Below are 21,995 nucleotides of genomic sequence, written 5' to 3' on the forward strand. Positions count from 1 at the left end.
CAACCTCTTTGCCTCTGTACTTCCGCCTCGACTGACATCTCTGCCCTTACTCTTTGCCTTTAAATATGTCTGCTTGTGTCTGTGTTATGTGTGTGTGTGTGTGTGTGTGTGTGTGTGTGTGTGTGTGTGTGTGTGTGTGTGTGCGCGCGCGAGTGTACACCTGTCCTTTTTTTCCCCCCTTAAAACCCACTTCCTTTCTTCTCTCCCTCTCCTTCCTGAAGAAGTAACCATCGGTTGCGAAAGCTAGTAATTCTGTGTGTGTGTGTATGTGTGTGTTTTGTTCATTGTGCCTGTCTGCCGGCGCTTTCCCGCTTGGTAAGTCTTGGAATCTCTGTTTTTAATATATTTTTCCCATGTGGAAGTTTCTTTCTATTTTTTATATATATATACCACAGTACTTGAGCTTATCTAGAAGTATTCCATGATTTACACAATCAAAAGCCTTTGATAGATCACAAAAAATCCCAACGGGTGACTTCCGGTTACTCAGAGCATGTAATATTTCATTAATGAAAGTATATATAGCATTTTCCATTGAAAAACTCTTCTGGAAACCAAACTGACATTTTCTTAAAACGTTACTTTTACAGAGGTGTGAAGCTACTCGACAATACATTCCTTTTTCAAGAATTTTGGATAAGTCAGTCAGAAGAGAGATTGGGCAGTAGTTGTTGACATCAGACAATCCCCTTTTTTATGCAGTGGTTTAACAATGGCATACTTCAGTCTATCTGGGAAAATACCCTGCTTCAGAGAGCTATTACAGATGTGGCTAAGAATCCCACTTATTTCTTGGGAACAAGCTTTTATTATCCTGCTGGAAATGCCATCAGTTCCATGTGAGCTTTTATTCTTGAGAGAGTTTATTATCTTCCTAATTTCAGAAGGTGAGGTGGGTGGAATTTCAATTGTATCAAATGGTGTGGGTAAGGCCTCTTCCATTAACTGCCTTGCTTCTTTTACTGAACATTTAGATCCTATTTTCTCTACAACATTTGGAAAATGATTATTCAAAATGTTTTCGACTTCCGGTTTGTTGTATATCAAGTTTCCAGTCGCTTTGATGGTGATGCACTCATCCTGTACTCTTGGTTGTCCTGTGTCCCTTGTAATAATGTTCCAAATTGTTTTGATTTTGTTATCAGAGGTATTAATCTCAGACATGATGCACATGCTTCTGGACTTTTTAATAACCTTTCTTAATGTAGCACAGTAGTTTTTATAATATTTGGCTGTTTTCCTTATTGTTAGATACAGTTCCTTTTTGTGGTTATAAGAAATTTTTATTCCTTTAGTAAGCCAAGGTTTTTTTGCATGGTTTCTTATAATTAGATTTAACTACTTTCTTGGGGAAACAGTTTTCAAATACTCTTACAAGTGTATCATGAAATAAGTTATATTTTAAATTAGCATTGGGCTCCTTGTACACCTCATCCCAGTCTAACTGCTGAAGATTTTCTCTAAAATTTCCAATTGTTGAGTCATTAATTGAACACACAACTTTGGAGGGTAGTTTTGAATTACTGAATGGAGCTATGTCATATACTGTAACTAGCTGAACATTATGATCAGAAATCCCATTCTCAACAGGACAAGAATTTATGTTTTTAAACTTATCTTGGTCTATAAAAGTGTTATCTATCAATGTGCTGCTGTCATTTACTACCCGAGTAGGAAAGTTAATGACAGATGTCAAATTGAAAGAAGCAAGCAAGACTTCCAGCTCATTCTTCCTATTACACTCTTTCAGTGAATCAACATTAATGTCCCCACAAATAATAATTAGCTTTCTCCTATCTGACAGAAAGCACAACAAGGCATCCAAGTTTTCCAGGAATAAATGAAAGTTTCCTGAAGGGGACCTATATCCTGTTAGAATTATATAAGAGCCCTCCTTCAGTTTAAGTTGACAGGAACATGCTTCTATATCTTGCTCTAGACGAAACTTTTTTGTATCTAAACTTTCTACACAGTGATAACTTTTGACATATATGGCAACTCCTCCTCCCACCTTATTCTCTCTACTCATATGTGCAGCTAGTTTATAACCACTGCTATTTACCTTTTCCATATCAGACACAATGTGATGCTCAGATAGGCATAGTATATCTATTACATTATCAGATCCAATGTCATCTAAACAAACCAGGAGCTCATCTACTTTATTCTTCAATCCCGGAATATTTTGGTGAAAAATAGTAACATTATTTTTTACTTTTCTTTTGTGAGAATCTACTTTTTTCTTTAATCCACCAATATTTTGGTTAAATACGGAAACATTATTATTTACTTTCCTGTTGTGAGAATTTTGTAAGTTTTTGAGCTATTTAGCACCTGCCTGTCTGAATTTCTCATTGGACACTAACCCATAATGCATTTCAAGTTCAGTTAAGACCAGTTTTAAAAGTTTATAAATCATGCTACTGAAGTAAGCTCATTTATGCTCTGTCGGGTAGCAGTGGTTCTCGCATAATATTTTATCTGAACACATTTTTTTTCTGCATATTTTAAACATGTGACCTCCATTGGTCTTACAGATTATTATATTTAAACAGTTTATAGTTCCAGTTCCAAGAGCTATTTCCTTAATATACTGAAGGAACTTGAAGCTTCAGTTCTTCATTTGAAGGAGCCAGACAAACTGCTCAAAGAACAAAATGATTTTCAGATGTGTAGTGATTTTGAACTTTGTAAAGACATCTTATAGAAATACAAAGGGGTACCAAAAGAAATCACACAAATTTTTTAGTGGGCAGAGCTTTTTTAATAATACATTTTACTGCTAGGAGCATATAGAGAGAACATTCCAGAGTGAATAAGCCAAGTGCCATTACAGAAGAATGTTGGGAGTAATTTTTGCTGAATACATAGTGACAACTGTTTTGCGTGATTGTCATTTTTCCAATGCCTGATCTTCGTGAACAGCATGTCATGATTAAATAGTGCCTTTTGCTCAGAAAAAATGTAACAAAAACTTTTAAAATGTTAAGGTCAGTGTACAAGGACAATGCTGAGATGAAAACTCAAGTGTCTAAGTGGTTTTCTCATTTCAAAAAATGGTGCAATGTCAATTGATGACAAACCTTCTTCTAGTCATCCTTTCACAGTTCAAACACACAAAAATATTGAAAACATTCATGCAGTCAGCAATTAAGATTGACAACAGACCATGGACGAAACTGTGGAGCTGATGGGAGTGATTTGGAGGTCAGTGCAATGAATTGTGATAGAAAATTTGGAAATCAAAGGGGCTGCCAAATTTGTGCAACAACTGCTGACTACTGAACAAAATGGCCATATAGAAGAGTCCCAAAATGATTCAAACTTTTTTCTAAAAAATTATCACAGGTGATGAAACTTGTTGCTTTGCTTTAGATCCTTAATCCATGAAAGTCCGTCAAGGGAAATCAGTCATTAAGACATTGCTGATTTGTCAAATGAGAGAGGATTCATCCATTCAGAGTTTGTTACATAGGGACAGATAGTTAACCAGGATTTCTACTTGGAAGTTTGTAAAGGCTGCACAGTAATGTGCAGCGGAAGTGGCCTGATTTGTGGCAGTTGGCTGACAATGCCCCTGCTCACACAGCCCTGTCTCTACAACAGTTCTTGACCAAAAATGGTATAACGTCCATTCCTCATCTCCCATACTCACCTGACCTTGCCCTGTGCAACTTTTTTTTCATTTCCTAGAATGAAAAGAGACAGGAAAGGAAAGCTTTTTGTTGATGTTGCTGAGGTGAAGAAAAAAATAACTGAGGCACTGTCAAGCATCGCAAAAGGTGAGTTTAAAGAATGTGCTGAAAAATGGAATAAAATATTATGCAGTATATTATTTCAAGTGGAGAGTAGCCTGAAGAGGATTGAAAGCTTTTGCTTAAAATGTGAATAAATAAGTTTAAAAAATAGTAAGTTTGATTTCTTTTGGGTACCCCCTCATATACCACCACGTACATACTGAAACACTTTAAACTGGCCAGTAATAACAACCCAGTGATTAAGAGATCAGCCCAGCAGCATGGTTGAACTGCAGGTCATATATGTTCCTGTGCCATGAATAGGATGCCCTCTGATGGAATAGTCACAAAAGAAGCACACTAATATAAGAGACTGAAGACAATACAAGAATGTGCTGAAAAGTAATGCCTCTGTGTTTTTTATATGAAACTTCAAAGCTTTTTACATAAAACAAACATTAATAACAATCCAAATCTTTATTCTTCAAGTCTACATATTTATTTCTCTGCACCATCATTCAACATCACCACCCTGTCATAAACACATTTCTCCCAACGAAAGACTAAGTTGTTGATACCATCACGGTAGAATGTTTGATTGTGTTGACAGAGCTACAATCTCACCTCTGTTTGTATTGCTCTATCAGTGCCAGAGGTTGTCTTTCTGCAGGAAAGGGTGCTCCATGTGTGGACAAACTCTCCGAATTCAAAACTTTGTCAGTGCATAAAAAATGGCATGCTAAAATAGTTGCAGTAAACATTACCATGTTACATATCACAATTTGGAGCCCTCTAGCAACAGAGGGCTGCAAATATGTAGGCATTAAGAATAAAGTTGTAGAAATGTTAAAAACATATGTTTTATTTAAAAAGCTTTAAGAATTTTCACAAAAAATATGGAGGCATTAATTTTCAGCCCACCCTCATATGTTAGAGATGTGAATTGCAAAATTCTCCTCCTCTCTAATTTTAGTCTTATACACTGACTATAGTTTTATTTTATCTTTGTAACTGCTTTGTTTTAACACACTGACTTTATTATCCTCAGAAGTCACACATAGAGAGCAATACCTAACAGGCATGCACACATGCTTTTATAGTTGTCTTTGCAACTTATGGAGGCTGTACTCAGCACATAGAACTGATAGGTTGCTGTGCAACTTGTAATGTTATGTGTGCCTCACTGCATTTTTTCTTTAACTAATTTGTGCCTGATTTTATTCTGAGAAGCTCAGTAATGTATGTAAATACCATAAATGTAAATGTGATTCAAAAAGTACTTGAAGTGAAGTGAAGCACAGCTGGACATCATATTTGAAAAGTATTTTATTTGTTTTCAAGAGATCTGAAGACATTCAAAATTTGAGCAAAACCAGTAATCTTTATAAATATCAATGTGACAATAGACTTCAATAGGAAATATTAGAACAATGGTCAGTAATCATGGATTTCACATCCAGTCAAGCTTTCATTTGCCTTGCATAAATGCAATTTATTTATGCACACAACATAACATCATAACAATTAATTATAAAGTGCAATCAAAAATTGTTAAGTCTGCAAGGAGTGTTTACATCTATACTTTATTTTAGCTCAGAGGCAGTGCGGAGAATCAAAGAGTTTACAATGCACACATGAAATGTTGGCAGGCAATTCACATCACTGTTGCTTCTTCCCCCCTCCCACTTCCCAAGTGTCAATGATATTTGGAGTTGAAATGTTGAAATATACGCAATGTTCAAAAAGAATTATGACTTGAGATTCACTTGAAAACATGGGTGGTGGCACTGAAAGACTATGTGTATAGTGTCCGTCTCCAGCTACAAATAGGTAGCATCTTGTCTTTGGCTTGAGTATGGCGATGGATATTGTGAAAGAAGTGCCTTTGGTATCAGCATTAAACATCTTGTTGTGGCATGCCAATATTGTGTGTGGACCATCATATGGTGATTAAGAGAGGCTTTTGAACAGCATCACATGAGACGTAAACCTGTTTGAACGAGTTGTTGTTGTTGTTGTCTTCAGTCCTGAGACTGGTTTGATGCAGCTCTCCATGCTACTCTATCCTGTCCAAGCTGCTTCATCTCCCAGTACCTACTGCAACCTACATCCTTTTGAATCTGCTTAGTGTACTCATCTCTCGGTCTCCCTCTACGATTTTTACCCTCCACGCTGCCCTCCAACGCTAAATTTGTGATCCCTTGATGCCTCAAAACATGTCCTACCAACCGATCCCTTCTTCTAGTCAAGTTGTGCCACAAACTTCTCTTCTCCCCAATCCTATTCAATACCTCCTCATTAGTTACGTGATCTATCCACCTTATCTTCAGTATTCTTCTGTAGCACCACATTTCGAAAGCTTCTATTCTCAACGAGTTACAGAAGATGAATGGTCACATGGGTAGAATGTTACTTTAGGGGAGGACTGAGATTGGTGTTGAGGTCTGCTTTAAAGGCTGTCCTCAAACCAAGTAAAAAAAAAACAAAAACAAAAACAAAAACAGAGAAGCTATCGGTCCAATGCTCAGATGAATGGCATCTGAATGAAGCCTTTAATTGTTCATGAAGCCATTCTACAATCCATTATCAGCAAGTTGGTAGGCACAGGTTCAAATACAGTTCATGCCAAGCAATGCACAGAGATCTTTTAAAGAGATATGAGTGAAATTGCTTGCTCTGATCAATAATGACATGGAGAGAAACACAAAGTGTGGAATACACTTACAAAAAAAGATCATGGTTCAAGCTGCTGCTGCTGCTGTCTTTCATAAGATGTACATGAGGCCAATGAGAGAGAGGGTCAATTCCTGTCAAGGAATATTAGTACCCTTCTAATGGTGGTAAAGGTCCCAATAATGTCGTGAACATGTTTGAAGTGTTAGCTTGGTGGTGCAAAGGTATCGAGTGCAGCTGTTACATGCCAAGTTACTTCATTATGCTGACAAGAATTGTGCTGGTGAACAAATGCCTTTTTCAGTTTTTGACCAGATAAATGCCTTCTTCAACAGTTGTACAGTAGCCCTTACTCCTGGAAGAGAGAGGCTCTGAAGCGACAAACTTGCTTTTTTGCGAAAATCTGTAGTAATGAACAGTTGTGCTTCTGGTGCTGATATGTCAGTGTAGCACCACATCCAAGCTTGATACCCATATGCATCAAAGCTGTAATGTTGATGATGCATCAAATGGTTTAAATCATACCCAACTGGAATAGTGCAGAAAGTTGAAATAAACAGTTCACATAATATGCAAAAAAACTGGTGATTGCTCAAACTGGGGAACAATCAAGAATGGGGTGCCACAAGTTTCGGTCTTGGGTCCTCTGCTGTTCTTTATATATATATTAATGACTTGCCATTCTATATTCACGAAGATGCAAAGCTGGTACTTTTTGCCGATGATACAAGTATAGCTATCACACCCGACAGACAAGAATCAACTGGTGAAATTGTAAATGATGTTTTTCAGAAAATCATAAAGTGGTTCTCTGCAAATGGGCTCTCATTAAATGTTGACAAAACACAGTATATACAGTTCAACACAGTAAATGGAATGACCCCATCAATAAACCTAGACTTTGATCAGAAATCGGTAGCTAAGGTAGAATATTCAAAATATCTAGGTGTATGCATTGATGAGAGGTTGAACTGGAAAAAACACACTGAGAATCTGCTCAAACGTTTGAGTTCAGCTACTTATGCTATTAGGGTCATTGCAAATTTTGGCGATATACATCTGAGTAAATTAGCTTACCATACCTATTTATTCTCTGCTTTCATATGGCATCATATTCTGGGGTAACTCATTATTGAGTAAAAGAGTGTTCAGAGCACAAAAGCGTGTAATCAGAATAATTGCTGGAGCTCATCCAAGATCATACTGCAGACACTTATTTAAAGAGCTAGAAATCTTCACTGTAGCCTCACAAATATATATATATATATATATATATATATATATTTGCCTTTAAATATGTCTGCTTGTGTCTGTGTATGTGCGGATGGATATGTGTGTGTGTGTGCGAGTGTACACCTGTCCTTTTTTTCCCCTAAGGGAAGTCTTTCCGCTCCCGGGATTGGAATGACTCCTTACCCTCTCCCTTAAAACCCACATCCTTTCATTTTTCCCTCTCCTTCCCTCTTTCCTGACGAAGCAACTGCCAGTTGCGAAAGCTTGTAATTCTGTGTGTGTGTTTGTGTGTTTTGTTCATGTGCCTGTCTGCCGGCGCTTTCCCGCTTGGTAAGTCTTGGAATCTTTGTTTTTAATATATATATATATATATATATATATATATATATATATATATATATATATATATATATATATATAATGATGATGTAAATAAAATAGAAAGAAACTTCCACATGGGAAAAATATATTAAAAACAAAGATTCCAAGACTTACCAAGCGGGAAAGCGCCGGCAGACAGGCACATGAACAAAACACACAAACACACACACAGGATTACGAGCTTTCGCAACTGGCAGTTGCTTCATCAGGAAAGAGGGAAGGAGAGGGAAAAATGAAAGGATGTGGGTTTTAAGGGAGAGGGAAAGGAGTCATTCCAATCCCGGGAGCGGAAAGACTTCCCTTAGGGGAAAAAAGGACAGGTGTACACTCGCACACACACACACATATCCATCCGCACATACACAGACACAAGCAGACATAGTTAAAGGCAAAGAGTAAGGGCAGAGATGTCAGTCGAGGCGGAAGTACAGAGGCAAAGAAGTTGTTGAAAGACAGGTGAGGTATGAGCGGCGGCAACTTGAAATTAGCGGAGGTTGAGGCCTGGCGGATAACGAGAAGAGAGGATATATTGAAGGGCAAGTTCCCATCTCCGGAGTTCGGATAGGTTGGTGTTGGTGGGAAGTATCCAGATAACTCGGACGGTGTAACACTGTGCCAAGATGTGCTGGCTGTGCACCAAGGCATGTTTAGCCACAGGGTGATCCTCATTACCAACAAACACTGTCTGCCTGTGTCCATTCATTCGAATGGACAGTTTGTTGCTGGTCATTCCCACATAGAAAGCGTCACAGTGTAGGCAGGTCAGTTGGAAAATCACGTGGGTGCTTTCACACGTGGCTCTGCCTTTGATCGTGTACACCTTCCGGGTTACAGGACTGGAGTAGGTGGTGGTGGGAGGGTGCATAGGACAGGTTTTACACTAGGGGCGGTTGCAAGGGTAGGAGCCAGAGGGTAGGGAAGGTGGTTTGGGGATTTCATAGGGATGAACCAAGAGGTTACGAAGGTTAGGTGGATGGCGGAATGACACTCTTGGTGGAGTGGGGAGGATTTCATGAAGAATGGATCTCGTTTCCGGGCAGGATTTTAGGAAGTTGTATCCCTGCTGGAGAGCCACATTCAGAGTCTCATCCAGTCCCGAGAAGTATCCTGTCACAAGTGGGGCACTTTTGGGGTTCTTCTGTGAGAGGTTCTGGGTTCGAGGGGATGAGGAAGTGGCTCTGGTTATCTGCTTCTGTACCAGGTAGGAAGGGTAGTTGCGGAATGCGAAAGCTGTTTTCAGGTTGTTGGTGTAATGGTCCAGGGATTCAGGACTGGAGCAGATTCGTTTGCCACGAAGGCCTAGACTGTAGGGAAGGGACCATTTGATATGGAATGGGTGGCAGCTGTCATAATGGACGTGCTGTTGCTTGTTGGTGGGTTTGATGTGGACGGATGTGTGAAGCTGGCCATTGGACAGATGGAGGTCAACGTCTAGGAAAGTGGCATGGGATTTGGAGTAGGACCAGGTGAATCTGATGGAACCAAAGGAGTTGAGGTTGGAGAGGAAATTCTGGAGTTGTTCTTCACTGTGAGTGCAGATCATGAAGATGTCATCAATAAATCTGTACCAAACTTTGGGTTGGCAGGCTTGGGTAACCAAGAAGGCTTCCTCTAAGCGACCCATAAATAGGTTGGCATACGAGGGGGCCATCCTGGTACCCATGGCTGTTCCCTTTAATTGTTGGTATGTCTGGCCTATTTAACAGTTACATTGCAGACCCATACACATTCCCTGATACACTTACACATGGAATAACTTATATGAAACCTAAAGATCAAGCAGACACAGCAAACCCAGCTAAATACCGCCCCATAACATGCCTACCAACAATATACAAACTATTAACTTCTGTCATTACGTAGAAATTAATGACACGTACAACACAGAACAAAATTATAAATGAAGAACAAAAAGGCTGTTGCAAAGGAGCACGAGGATGTAAAGAGCAACTGATAATAGATGCAGAGGTGACATATCAAGCTAAAACTAAACAAAGGTCGCCACACTATGCATTCATTGATTACCGAAAAGCTTTTGATAGTGTACCCCACTCATGGTTACTACAAATATTGGAAATATACAAAGTAGATCCTAAATTGATACAGTTCCTAAACATAGTAATGAAAAATTGGAAAACCACACTTAATATCCAAACAAATTCAAATAATATCACATCACAGCCAATACAGATTAAGCGTGGAATATACCAAGGAGAATCATTAAGTCCTTTCTGGTTCTGCCTTGCTCTGAACCCACTATCCAACATGCTAAATAATACAAATTATGGATACAGTATTACTGGAACATACCCACACAAAATCACACATTTGCTATACATGGATGATCTAAAGCTGCTAGCAGCAACAAATCAACAACTCAACCAATTACTAAAGATAACAGAAGTATTCAGCAATGATATAAATATGGCTTTTGGAACAGACAAATGTAAGAAAAATAGCATAGTCAAGGGAAAACACACTAAACAAGAAGATTACATATTGGATAACCGCAGCGACTGCATAGAAGCGATGGAAAAAACAGATGCCTATAAATATCCAGGATACAGACAAAAAATAGGAATAGATAATCCAAATATTAAAGAAGAACTAAAAAAAAAATATAGACAAAGACTAACAAAAATACTGAAAACAGAATTGACAGCAAGAAACAAAGCAAAAGCTATAAATACTTATGCTATACCAATATTGACCTACTGATTTGGAGTAGTGAAATGGAGTAACACAGACCTAGAAGCACTCAATACACTTACACAATCACAATGCCACAAATATAGAGTACATCACATACATTCAGCAACAGAAAGATTCACATTAAGCAGAAAGGAAGGAGGAATGGGATTTATTGACATAAAAAAACTTACATTATGGACAGGTAGACAATTTAAGAAAATTCTTTCTAGAACGAGCAGAAACTAGCAAAATACACAAAGCAATCACTCATATAAATACATTGGCTACACCACTGCAATTTCGTACCCACTTCTACAACCCTTTAGATCACATAACACGAACAGATACGAAGAAAGTAAATTGGAAAAAGAAAACACTACATGGCAAGCACCCGTATCATCTAACACAGCCACACATCAATCAAGATGCATCAAACACATGGCTAAGAAAAGGCAATATATACAGTCAGATGGAAGGATTCATGATTGCAATACAGGATCAAACAATAAACACCAGATATTACAGCAAGCATATTATTAAAGATCCCAATTCCACAACAGATAAATGCAGACTTTGCAAACAACAAATAGAAACAGTAGATCACATCACAAGCGGATGTACAATACTAGCAAATACAGAATACCCCAGAAGACATGACGATGTAGCAAAAATAATACGTCAACCGCTTGCCTTACAACATAAACTTATAAAACAACACGTTCCCACATACAAGTATGCACCACAAAATGTAATGGAGAATGATGAATACAAATTATACTGGAACAGAACCATTATAACAGATAAAACAACACCACATAACAGACCTGACATCATACTCACCAATAAAAAGAAGAAATTAACACAACTAATCGAAATATCCATACCCTATACAACAAATATACAAAAGAAAACAGGAGAAAAAATTGAAAAATACATCCAACTGGCTGAGGAAGTCAAGGATATGTGGCATCAGGATAAAGTTGACATTATACTATCAACTACAGGAGTCATACCAAACAATATCCACCAGTACATCAATGCAATACAGCTACATCCAAACTTATATATACATCTACAGAAATCCGTAATTATTGATACATGTTCAATTACCCGAAAGTTCTTAAATGCAATATAACATATACCGTACAGTTAAAAGGAAGTCACGCTTGATCAAGGTCCGTGTCACTTTCCACTTTTGACCAGACGTAACGCCTGAGATTTAAAAAAAAAAAGATAATAATAATAATAATATTGAGTGTCATGTAATATTTTGTCAAATGTAATATCTTTTATGGACACCTTTTATTAACCTGACACCTTCCACATCATTATGAAGTGTCATATTCATGATATATGGAAAAAGTACTAATGTAATCTAATCTAGACATCACAAGCAAGTGGCAGTGACAAATGGCTGTAACATGAATAACATAACAAAAATTTATGAGAGAATCAAAAGTAAAATGCAACAATTTCCAAGAAACAAAACCATACATATCAAGGACATGAAGTATTTTGCTTACATTTATGGGAAACATATCACACAAAAAATAGCATAATGTTTTCATAAAACAGACAGCATAGCATTTTGTAATCAAGGTTGCCTTAAAATGAGATTGAAAAATAAGATCAATGACTGTGCAGGGAAATTCATCAGATAAGGAGTATATAAAATAAAATGTGCAGTGTGTGATAAGTTTTATGTAGGACCGACTGGGCCGTTTCCATAATCGATTCAAACAATATGTAGTCACAAATAAAAAAACTGGATTCAGTAAACATATAATCAATGCAAAGCATAATACACATAATATAGAAGAGCAAATGGAAGTAATGCATACAGCCCCAAAGAAAAGTTTTCTTAATATACTGAAGGAACTCAGAATTTTCCCACATGACTTGAAGGATCCAGACAAACTGCTCAAGGAATAAAATGATTTTCAGGTGTATAGCTTATCTGAACTATGAAAAGACAGCCCATAGACACATTTTACCAGATACGTGCTCAACTAGTTGTGCGACTATGATGTTTACTGATGATGGACCAGCCCAGCAATAATGAGACCAGCCTAGCAGCAGAACTCAAGTGCAAGCTATATATCTTCATGAGCCATGAAAACCAATGTATTCTAGCAGAATACTTACAAAATAAGTGCATAGACAAAATGTGTCTGAGATGTGAGCTGCAAGATTCTCTTCCTTTCTAGTTTTAGTTATAAACACAGTTTTACCATGTTTTTTAACTGTTTTGTTTTAACACAATGATTTTATCATCTTGATGTACCACATATACAGAGCGATCCTCCCAATGCAATTAACCACACTTCTTTATAATTCCTGACTTTCTAGTGAATGTACATTAGTAATTTTTGTAGGCTGTGCACAGAACACAAAACAGAAGTGTTGCTCTGGAACTACTGTTGGTACTGTGTTCACTTTCATTTTTATCACGTGTATGTTTCACATTAGTTATGTCAGATCAGACTTAGCATAACTTTTATGTTTTTCAACGGATTTGAAGGTGTTTGAAATTTGAGGAAAACTTGTAATCATTCTAAAGAAAGATGTGACAATGGACTACAATAAGATTATCAGAAGAAAATAGGAATGCGGGTAAATTACTTTGAGCAGAATAGCCAAGGCAGACTGAAAACCACAATCCACCACAGTCATAAAAGTATATGTGCGTACTTGCTCCATGGACAAGGAAGAGACTCAAAAAAATGTATGATGAGATGAAAGAAAATATTCAGTACGTTTAGGGAAATGAAAATTTAATTGTGGTGAGAGGCTGAAATTTGAATTACGGAGGCTGTGGAATGAAAAGGGATGTCACATAGTACAATTTTTCAAAAAGTACAATTTACTCATTGTTTTAAGAATAATGAAAAATGGTTGCACACACAGAAGAGATTTGAAAACAACAGAATGTTTCAGATGGATAATGTAATAGTAAGGTAAAGATTTATAACCAATATTTTAAAGTGCAGCGTGCTTACAGGAACAGTTGTGGACTCCGGCCATAATTTATTGATTATGGACTGCAGATTAAAACTGGAGAAATTAGAGAAACACAGGGAATAATGGAGATGGAAGTTTTATAAGTTGAAGTAACTAGAAGTGGTTGAGAATTTGAAAAGGAAACTTTAAAATAAATAAATAAAATTTTATACGCTATGTTTCGATGACCAACCCAGCTGTCTTTTTTTTTTTTTTTTACTCGTCATGTTCTGTAGGACTAAATTGAGGAGCAAATCTCCAAGGTTATGAAACATGTCAGTACATGAAATTACAACATAAACATAATAACAGATAAAAACAAATTTTCATGAACCTTAAAAAAGTCAGTCCATAAGTTTAAGTAAATGCTATCAGCAATACAATAAAAATCAGCTTAATTTTTCAAGGAACTCCTCGACAGAATAGAAGGAGTGACCCATGAGGAAACTCTTCAATTTCAATTTGAAAGCACGTGGATTACTGCTAAGATTTTTGAATTCGAGTGGCAGCTTGTTAAAAATGGATGCAGCAGTATAATGCACATCTTTTTGCACAAGTGTTAAGGAAGTCCAATCTAAATGCATGTTTGATTTCTGCTGATTACTAACCTAGTGAAAACTACTTATTCTAGGGAATAAACTAATATTGGTAACAGAAAATGACAATAAGAAATATACGTATTGAGAGGCCAATCATTTACATGAAAAAGGAACAGGAGTGGCCCCAACACCGATCCCTGGGGCACCCCCCCCCCTCCCCCCCCCCCCCACTTGACAGTACCCCACTCAGACCCCACATCACTGCCGTTATCAACATTGTGAATAATGTCCTTTTGCTGTCTTTTGATAAAGTAAGAGGTGAACCAATTGTGAGCTACTCCCCTTATTCCATAATGGTCCAACTCCTGGAGCAATATATTGTGATCAACACAATCAATTGCCTTAGTTACTTCAAAAAATATGCCAAGCAATCGAAACCTTTTGTTTAATCCATCCAGTACCTCACAGAGAAAAGAGTATAGCATTTTCAGTTGTTAAACGACTTCTAAAGCCGAACTGTACATTTGATAGCAAATTGTGTGTTATAAAATGATCAATCATCCTTACATACATGGCCTTTTCAATAACTTTTGCAAACACTGATGGCATAGAAATAGGTCTAAAATTATCTACATTATCCCTTTCTCCCTTTTATAAAGCGGCTTTACTACTGAGTACTTTAATCATTCAGGAAACTGACCATTCCTAAAGGAAAAATTACAAATATGGCTAAATACAGGGCTAACATGTGCAGCACAATACTTTAATATTCTGCTAGACACTATCATAACCATGAGAGTCCCTAGTCTTCAGTGATTTAATTATTCATTTCATCTCCCTCTTGTCTGTATTACAGAGGAGTATTTCAGACATCAATCTCAGAAAGGTATTTGCCAAGAAAGTTATATGAGTTCCTATAGAAACTAAATTTTTATGTAATTCACCAGCAATGTTCAGAAAATTATTGTTAAATATTGTACACATATCTGATTTACCAGTAACAGAAATATTTTTACTGTGAACTGACTTTATATCATCGACCATGTGCTGCTGACCAGACGCTTCCTTCACAACTGACCATATGGTTTTAATGTTATCCTGTAAATTAACTATTCTATTTGCATAGCACTCTTTGCCTTCCTGAAAACATTTTTAAGCACCTTACAATACTGTTTGTAATGGGCTACTGTAGCTTAATTGTGACTACTTCTAACATTTTGATATAATTCCCGCTTTGTTCTACATGATATCCTTATCCCACTAGCCAGCCACTTGGGCTGCCCATTACTTCTAGTACCCCATTTAGAATGTTCTAATGGAAAGCAACTCTCAAAGAGCATGAGAAATGTGTTAAGGAAAGCATTGTATTTATCATCTATGTTATCGGCATTATAAACATCCTGTCACTTTTGTTCCTTGACAAGGTTTACAAAACTCTCTATTGCTGTTGGATTAACTTTGCTATATAGTTTGTGATTAAATATGACATTGGTTTGAGTACAAATGGCTTTTAGTGTTAAAATTTGTGCATCATGGTCTGAAAGGCCATTCACACTTTTACTAACAGAATGCCCATCTAGTAATGAAGAGTGAATAAAAATATTGTCTGTGGCTGTGCTACTGTTCCCCTGCACCCTAGTAGGAAAAAACACAGTTTGCATCAGATTATATGAATTTAGGAGATCTACCAACATCCTTTTTCTTGCACCATCATATACAAAATTTATATTGAAGTCGCCACATATAACTAGTTTCTGGTACTTCCCACAAAGTGAATCAAGAACCCTCTCTAGCTTGAGCAGAAATGCTCTGACGTCAGAGTTAGGGGACCTATGAACAACAACAATTAGAAGCTTAGTTTCACTAAATTCAACTACCGCTGCACAACATTCAAATATCTGCTCAGTGCAGTGTCGTGATACGTCTATGGACTCAATAGGAGTACTGTTTTTTTTTTTACATACAGAGCCACTCCCCCATCCCGCAAGGAACTCCGTGAGAAACAGCCAGCTAATCTGTAGCCTGGTAAAGGAAGCCTCTGAATTGTCAGATTATTTAAGTGGTGCTCTGATACACCAATAATTTCATAGTCAACATCTATTAGCAGTTCACTAACTTTATCTCTAATACCTCTTATATTTTGATGAAACATGCTAATTCCTTCTCTACTTGGAAACATTACATCCTCAGACGGGACTTCCTTTAACAGGTATGCCAATCAGCTGACTTCAAGCTAAAAAAGGTGCACCTCTAACACCAACTACTATAGGAATTTTTCCATGAGTGACACCACCACCTCCTTCACAACCACCACCACCCACCACACTGTCAACTATAAGCTCTGCCAGCATCCCCTTTCCATACCTATTGAGGTATGGATCTACTGATAGACCAACTGGAACCACTGAGATGTGACCCATGCCCTCTGCCATCAGCGCCTACGTTAATGCGCCTAACAGCTGCATTAAGGTGAGGTCGATCATGATGCTGAAACAGTTGCACAAAGTGCACATTAGTGCCACCAGTTTGAGCAGCTGTCTTTACCAGGTTACCACCTACATCATATTCCCTGTCCCTATCGAGACTGTTCCCAGCTCCACCCACTATCACTACCTGATCCTCCTCCATAAAATTCTTACATAAATCCCTTATGCTGTCAGTCACCTGAGCCAACCCTGCACTAGGCTTCACAATGCTGATGACCTGGTACTCAGTCCCCAACACTTCCTGCAACTGTTTGCCCACACTTATACCATGAGAACTACCTAGCAGCAGAATGTTCTTCTTTCTGATAGACTTTGCCACTAACCTAGGCCTCCTAATTGCTGAACACTGCTGCATGTTCCCTACATCTACAGCTACACGAGGTTCCTCTCCACTCAACTCTGACAGTTGATCATATCTATTGCATGTAAAACTGTCTGAATAACTCCTCTTCCTAGCTGTCTTCTTGCCAACTGCCAGTTCCCATTCCCCACCACCCTTCACCCTCCTCAACCTATCTAGTTCCTCCTTTGCGCAATGTAACTGCACCATGAAGGGCATAGATCTTATGCTCTGCTCCTCTATCAACTTATTTCTACTACACATTCTGCATTCCCTGGAGAGTATCTCACTAAAATGACCACTTGCTTCCCCACTGCATTCCCCCCAATGAAAATACTTTGAACAAATCCCACACTGTAACCCACTACTCACAAACCAATGACAAAGCCCATACTTCTCACTCATGGTAAAAATTTTACAGTTACTGTATTCCCCCCAATGAAAATACTTTGAACAAATGCCACACTGTAACCCACTACTCACAAACCAATGACAAAGCCCATACTTCTCACTCATGGTAAAAATTTTACAGTTACTGAAAAAACTGTAATTCTACATTACTTAAGTTCAGTTCCACCAGTAGAACTATTTAAGAACTAACAATAATGGTCTCGAAATTATCTGCCTATTAAGAAAGCAACTACTCATATTAATACTACTACACCGCAGCTAAATTTCACAAAATTATTAGCTAAAACCAAAAAATTCAAATGGCCACTGGAACACTAAGTGAAGATAAAACACTGAATGAAAATTTTAATGAAATGTTTCACTAGAAACAATAATAAATGTCAGTTGAAAACTAAAGCACGAAATTCACTAAATGACTTCGCTGCACAGAAAACTCTAAAAAAACACAGTGAGGGAATGATTACAGAAGTTTATTAAGTCGTTATTTTGGCACAAACAGCTGAAAAACATTAAATTTAATAACTGTATTACAGAGCCCAAGTAAGTTTGTCACTACTTTACATTTTTCGGTATGCACTGCAGCTGCAGCCGTTTTAAAGCTAACACACTACTGAGCAATAACAAAAAAACAATAACACTGCCGAAAACACGGAAGCACACGATTAAACAATCACATTGAGAAAACCTGAGAGATCATGTAGATAGAAATAATTTTGTGTCTTATATTGTGGTTGTGCACATCACAATTCCTTCAAAATTGATTTGTTTTATGAACATTAGGCTGTGATCAAAGGAATATTTCTCTGCCCGATACTTCATCTGCCAATGGTGGAGAGAATATCAAAGGGATAAATATGTCTTGAACTATGGGCTACTGCAGAGAAATATGCCTCTGGCCATGACCTAATCACCTTAAAACAAATATCACCAAAAATGAGTTTGTGTCAGAGTTTCAGTAGTAACTTAAACCAAAGGAAATACGTGTTATAAACTAAAGAAATTCTTTGTTTTCTGTGTTAACAGATGCATAATTTTCAGTTACTTAATATTCAGGCTTACTGCTGAGTGCTTGCCAATTTTAGTCACAATGAAGTATCACATTCTGCCTGAATACCTCACATTTTTGTTTGACAACTTGTTTTATGATATGATAGAAAGTGTTTTGTCCCTACAGTTGCAAATGTACTAAGCAAAACATTATGTGGCAACAAAGCTGGAAATCAGTTTTGATGAGGTGACTTGATACAGCTGTCAGGAATTTGAACAATTGCATGTCTGCATCATGTGTACTGGTTTTGGTCGTAGCAAACATTTCACAGGAAGATAATATCAACAGAAACAGATGAACAGTGCACACACAGGTTAAAAAAAGTAAGTTGTCAAGTTGATCAACATGAACATAAGGGAGTACAATCCAATGTAAAATTGGGTTGCATATCAGTATGAAGTACAGTTGTTCTGAGAGTATTCTCACATGTTTACTTTATCAAATTGGCAACTTATTTTCGTTATTCTGTGTGTACATTGTTCATTTATTTCAGTTGATACAGCCTTCTTGTGAAGAATGTTAGAAAATACCCTGATCAGCTAGAACATTATGACCACCTACCTAACAGCTGCTAAGTCCACCTCTGGCACAAATAACAGCAGTGATGCATCATGGCATGTAAGCAATGAGACCTTGGTAGGTCACGAATGGAGCCGGCATTTCATATGCTCACCTAATTCGTGCAAATTTCGGGTAGGGGGGGGGGGGGGGGGGGGCAATGAGCCCTGACGCCACATTCAATCCCATCCCAAATGTGTTCATAACTGGCAAGTTGTGGGGGTGGGGGGGAGGGGGGGGAGGGGGGGGGGGGGAACAGCACATCAATTGGAACTCACCACCATGTTCCTCAAACCACTACATCACACTCATGCCCTTGTGACATGGTGCATTATCTTGCTGAAAAATTCCATTGCCATCAGGAAACATGATCATCATGAAGGGGTGTATTTGGTCTGCAACCAGTGTAAAATACTCTGTGGCCATCATGGTGGCTTGCACAATCTCCATGGGACCCATAGATGTCCAGGTGAATGTTTCTATGAGCATAGTAGAGCCACTGCCAGCTTGTCTCCATCCCAAAGTACAGGTGTCAAAGAGATGTTCCCCTGGAAGATGATGGATTTGCACCCTCCCATCAGAATCATGAGTAAAGTATTGGGATTCATAAGACCACACAGTGCCCTGCCATTACACCAACATCTAGTGCCATTGGTCATGTCCCCTTCAGTCACAGTTGCCATTGTCATGGCATTAGCGTTTGCATATGCATGGATCGTTGATGGTGGAAGCCTGTCGTTAGGAGTGTTTCTGCACTGTGTGTTCAGAGACACTTGTGCTCTGCCTAGCATTACAGTTTGATGTCTATCCTGGTTTATCAATCTGCCCACCCTACATCATTTGACATCTGAAATTGGGGATGCCCACCCAACCCTACAGTGTCTGGACATGATTTCAGCTTGGTTTTGCCATGTGTTGAAGTCACTCACCACATCACACCTTGAATGCCTGACAAGTTTTTTAGTATCTGAAATCCTCATGCCAAGCCTCTGGACCATCACAATCTGTCCTTGTTCAAATTCAGATAGAGCCCATGCCTTCCCCATTCTACACACAAAAAGCTCACTCACTGATACTACATGCACCCTGCTTGTGTCTGAGTAGCAGTCATTTCCTCACCAGGTGATGCTGCTATCACCTGGATCCCTTTATATCGATAATAGGTCAGTGGTCATAATGTTCTGTCCGATCAGTGTAAATAATAAACTTTTGCATCTGAGACAATCAAGCAATTCTTCAAACCTGATAAAACCTTAAATTTTTATTTAATAACTTCATTAGTCATTCAGAAAATGGCATAACTAGCAACTAAATGCCTAAATGATGTTGTTTCAGTTGTCCCACTTGGAGAATTTATTGGAACTAAAAAATCAGCGCATAAATGAATTATCAACAGAGTTGCAGCATTATCAACAAGAAACAGAGCACACAGCTTAATGGACATGTGATGTAGAGAACAAATTTTATCAGAAGCAGAAGAATATTTGATGTTTCTGAAAGAAAAGAAATACATATAATTAAGATGTTGTTCATGATTTACTTTATATTAAAATTTTGAAAAAGATATCAATTAGCAAACATCATGTTTAGGTGAAGCTTTGTAGTTACTGTATTGTGTTTCTAGAAACAATGATTTGTATATACATCCAAAAATATATCGTCCATTGAAAAGTTACCGTAAGATAAATTAAAAGAATTGACATACAATGTGTCATTATTATATGCCAGAATTTTCAAACTGTATTGATCTACTACAAAGATGTGCAAACTGTATTTAATTGTTAATCATTATGTTTTGACACCTCACTCAAAAATGGACTGTTAGTGGACAATCTAAATTTAAATATTCTTTTATCACTCTATATAACTCTGTCTTGGAAGACCAAGTAATGAAATACAGTCAGCTTGAAACTGAGCAGGTGTGGTGGTATATTAGTAAGGTGGTATTAATTAACACATTTTCCATCATTGTAACAGAGAGAAAGCTATTATGTCAACAAAATCTAAACATGAATGGGTCAGAATTGTATCAGTTGAATGTCAGTGGCCAGTTATTTGAGTGCACAGGTACTATGCTATTAATTAATCATCCGGACAGTGTGCCAAGGAGCATCTCACATTTGTAAGATGCCACAAGTGCCAAAACCCTGACATTTTACCATGTCGTTGATCTGGCACTCAAAGATAGTCATTATCTTCTGCTCTCATAAGTCCTCACTGTAGTTACTAAAGATTTATCTTAATAAATCAAGGTGGCTTTGGAAGTGGGAGTGGTTAGTCAAATAAAGAGATCGGAACTGCAATAAACCATTCAGTATAACAGAGAAGCACTTCGTCTTCTTCTAATCTGCAGTTTACATCACCAGTGATACTTGTAGTCATGTTTGGCACCTATGGTTTAAGATGATAGTGTTACAGTGTAAAGTCAAGTGCCAGTATGCAAGTCGGTAATGATAGAAAACAGATGGCTGTGAGAAGATGTCAGCCAATTGCACACTGGCTGACTACTCTCCAGGGTGACAAACAAAAGCAGCAACCCCTACGGGTAGAGGACATAAGTGCTGTGAGTGTCTCTTATGGTGTTTTTTCTATTCAGTGTTCTCAGGGAGCGTTGCAGAAATTTTCTTTGCTTGAGTGCTTATTGCTTGCCTTGTCTGTTTATCACATTTACCTATTCCACAATGAGCAACCCACCTCTCCCACCCCATGCTCAGTCACCACAGCTGCAAGCAATAAATGCAACACAGCTGTTTCAGTTTCAGATGCAGCAGAACTCAATGCTGCTACGCGCAGTCCAGCAGCTACTCTCCAGTCAAGCCACAAATAAAGTGTAACATGCAACAATGGTAGCTCTGAGTGCCATCTACCTTTGCCTTACATGTAAGGTGGCACCACCTA

General features: G+C 37.9%; 1 protein-coding gene across 2 annotated transcripts in view; it reads left to right on the top strand.

The window, feature by feature from the left end:
- LOC126354303 (sperm flagellar protein 1-like) overlaps positions 1-20,804 on the top strand; it is a 153,801-nt gene extending 132,997 nt beyond the window's left edge. For both annotated transcript variants that reach the window (XM_050003858.1, XM_050003859.1), the window contains exon 5: positions 20,433-20,804. In XM_050003858.1, coding sequence (XP_049859815.1) covers positions 20,433-20,534 — 102 coding nt within the window. In that variant the 3' untranslated portion in view covers positions 20,535-20,804. The remainder of the gene's footprint in view (positions 1-20,432) is intronic.
- The last annotated feature ends 1,191 nt before the right edge of the window (positions 20,805-21,995 follow it).

The sequence above is a fragment of the Schistocerca gregaria genome, chromosome 3 (genome assembly GCF_023897955.1).
Source record: "Schistocerca gregaria isolate iqSchGreg1 chromosome 3, iqSchGreg1.2, whole genome shotgun sequence".
Classification (NCBI taxonomy): Eukaryota; Metazoa; Arthropoda; class Insecta; order Orthoptera; family Acrididae; genus Schistocerca; species Schistocerca gregaria.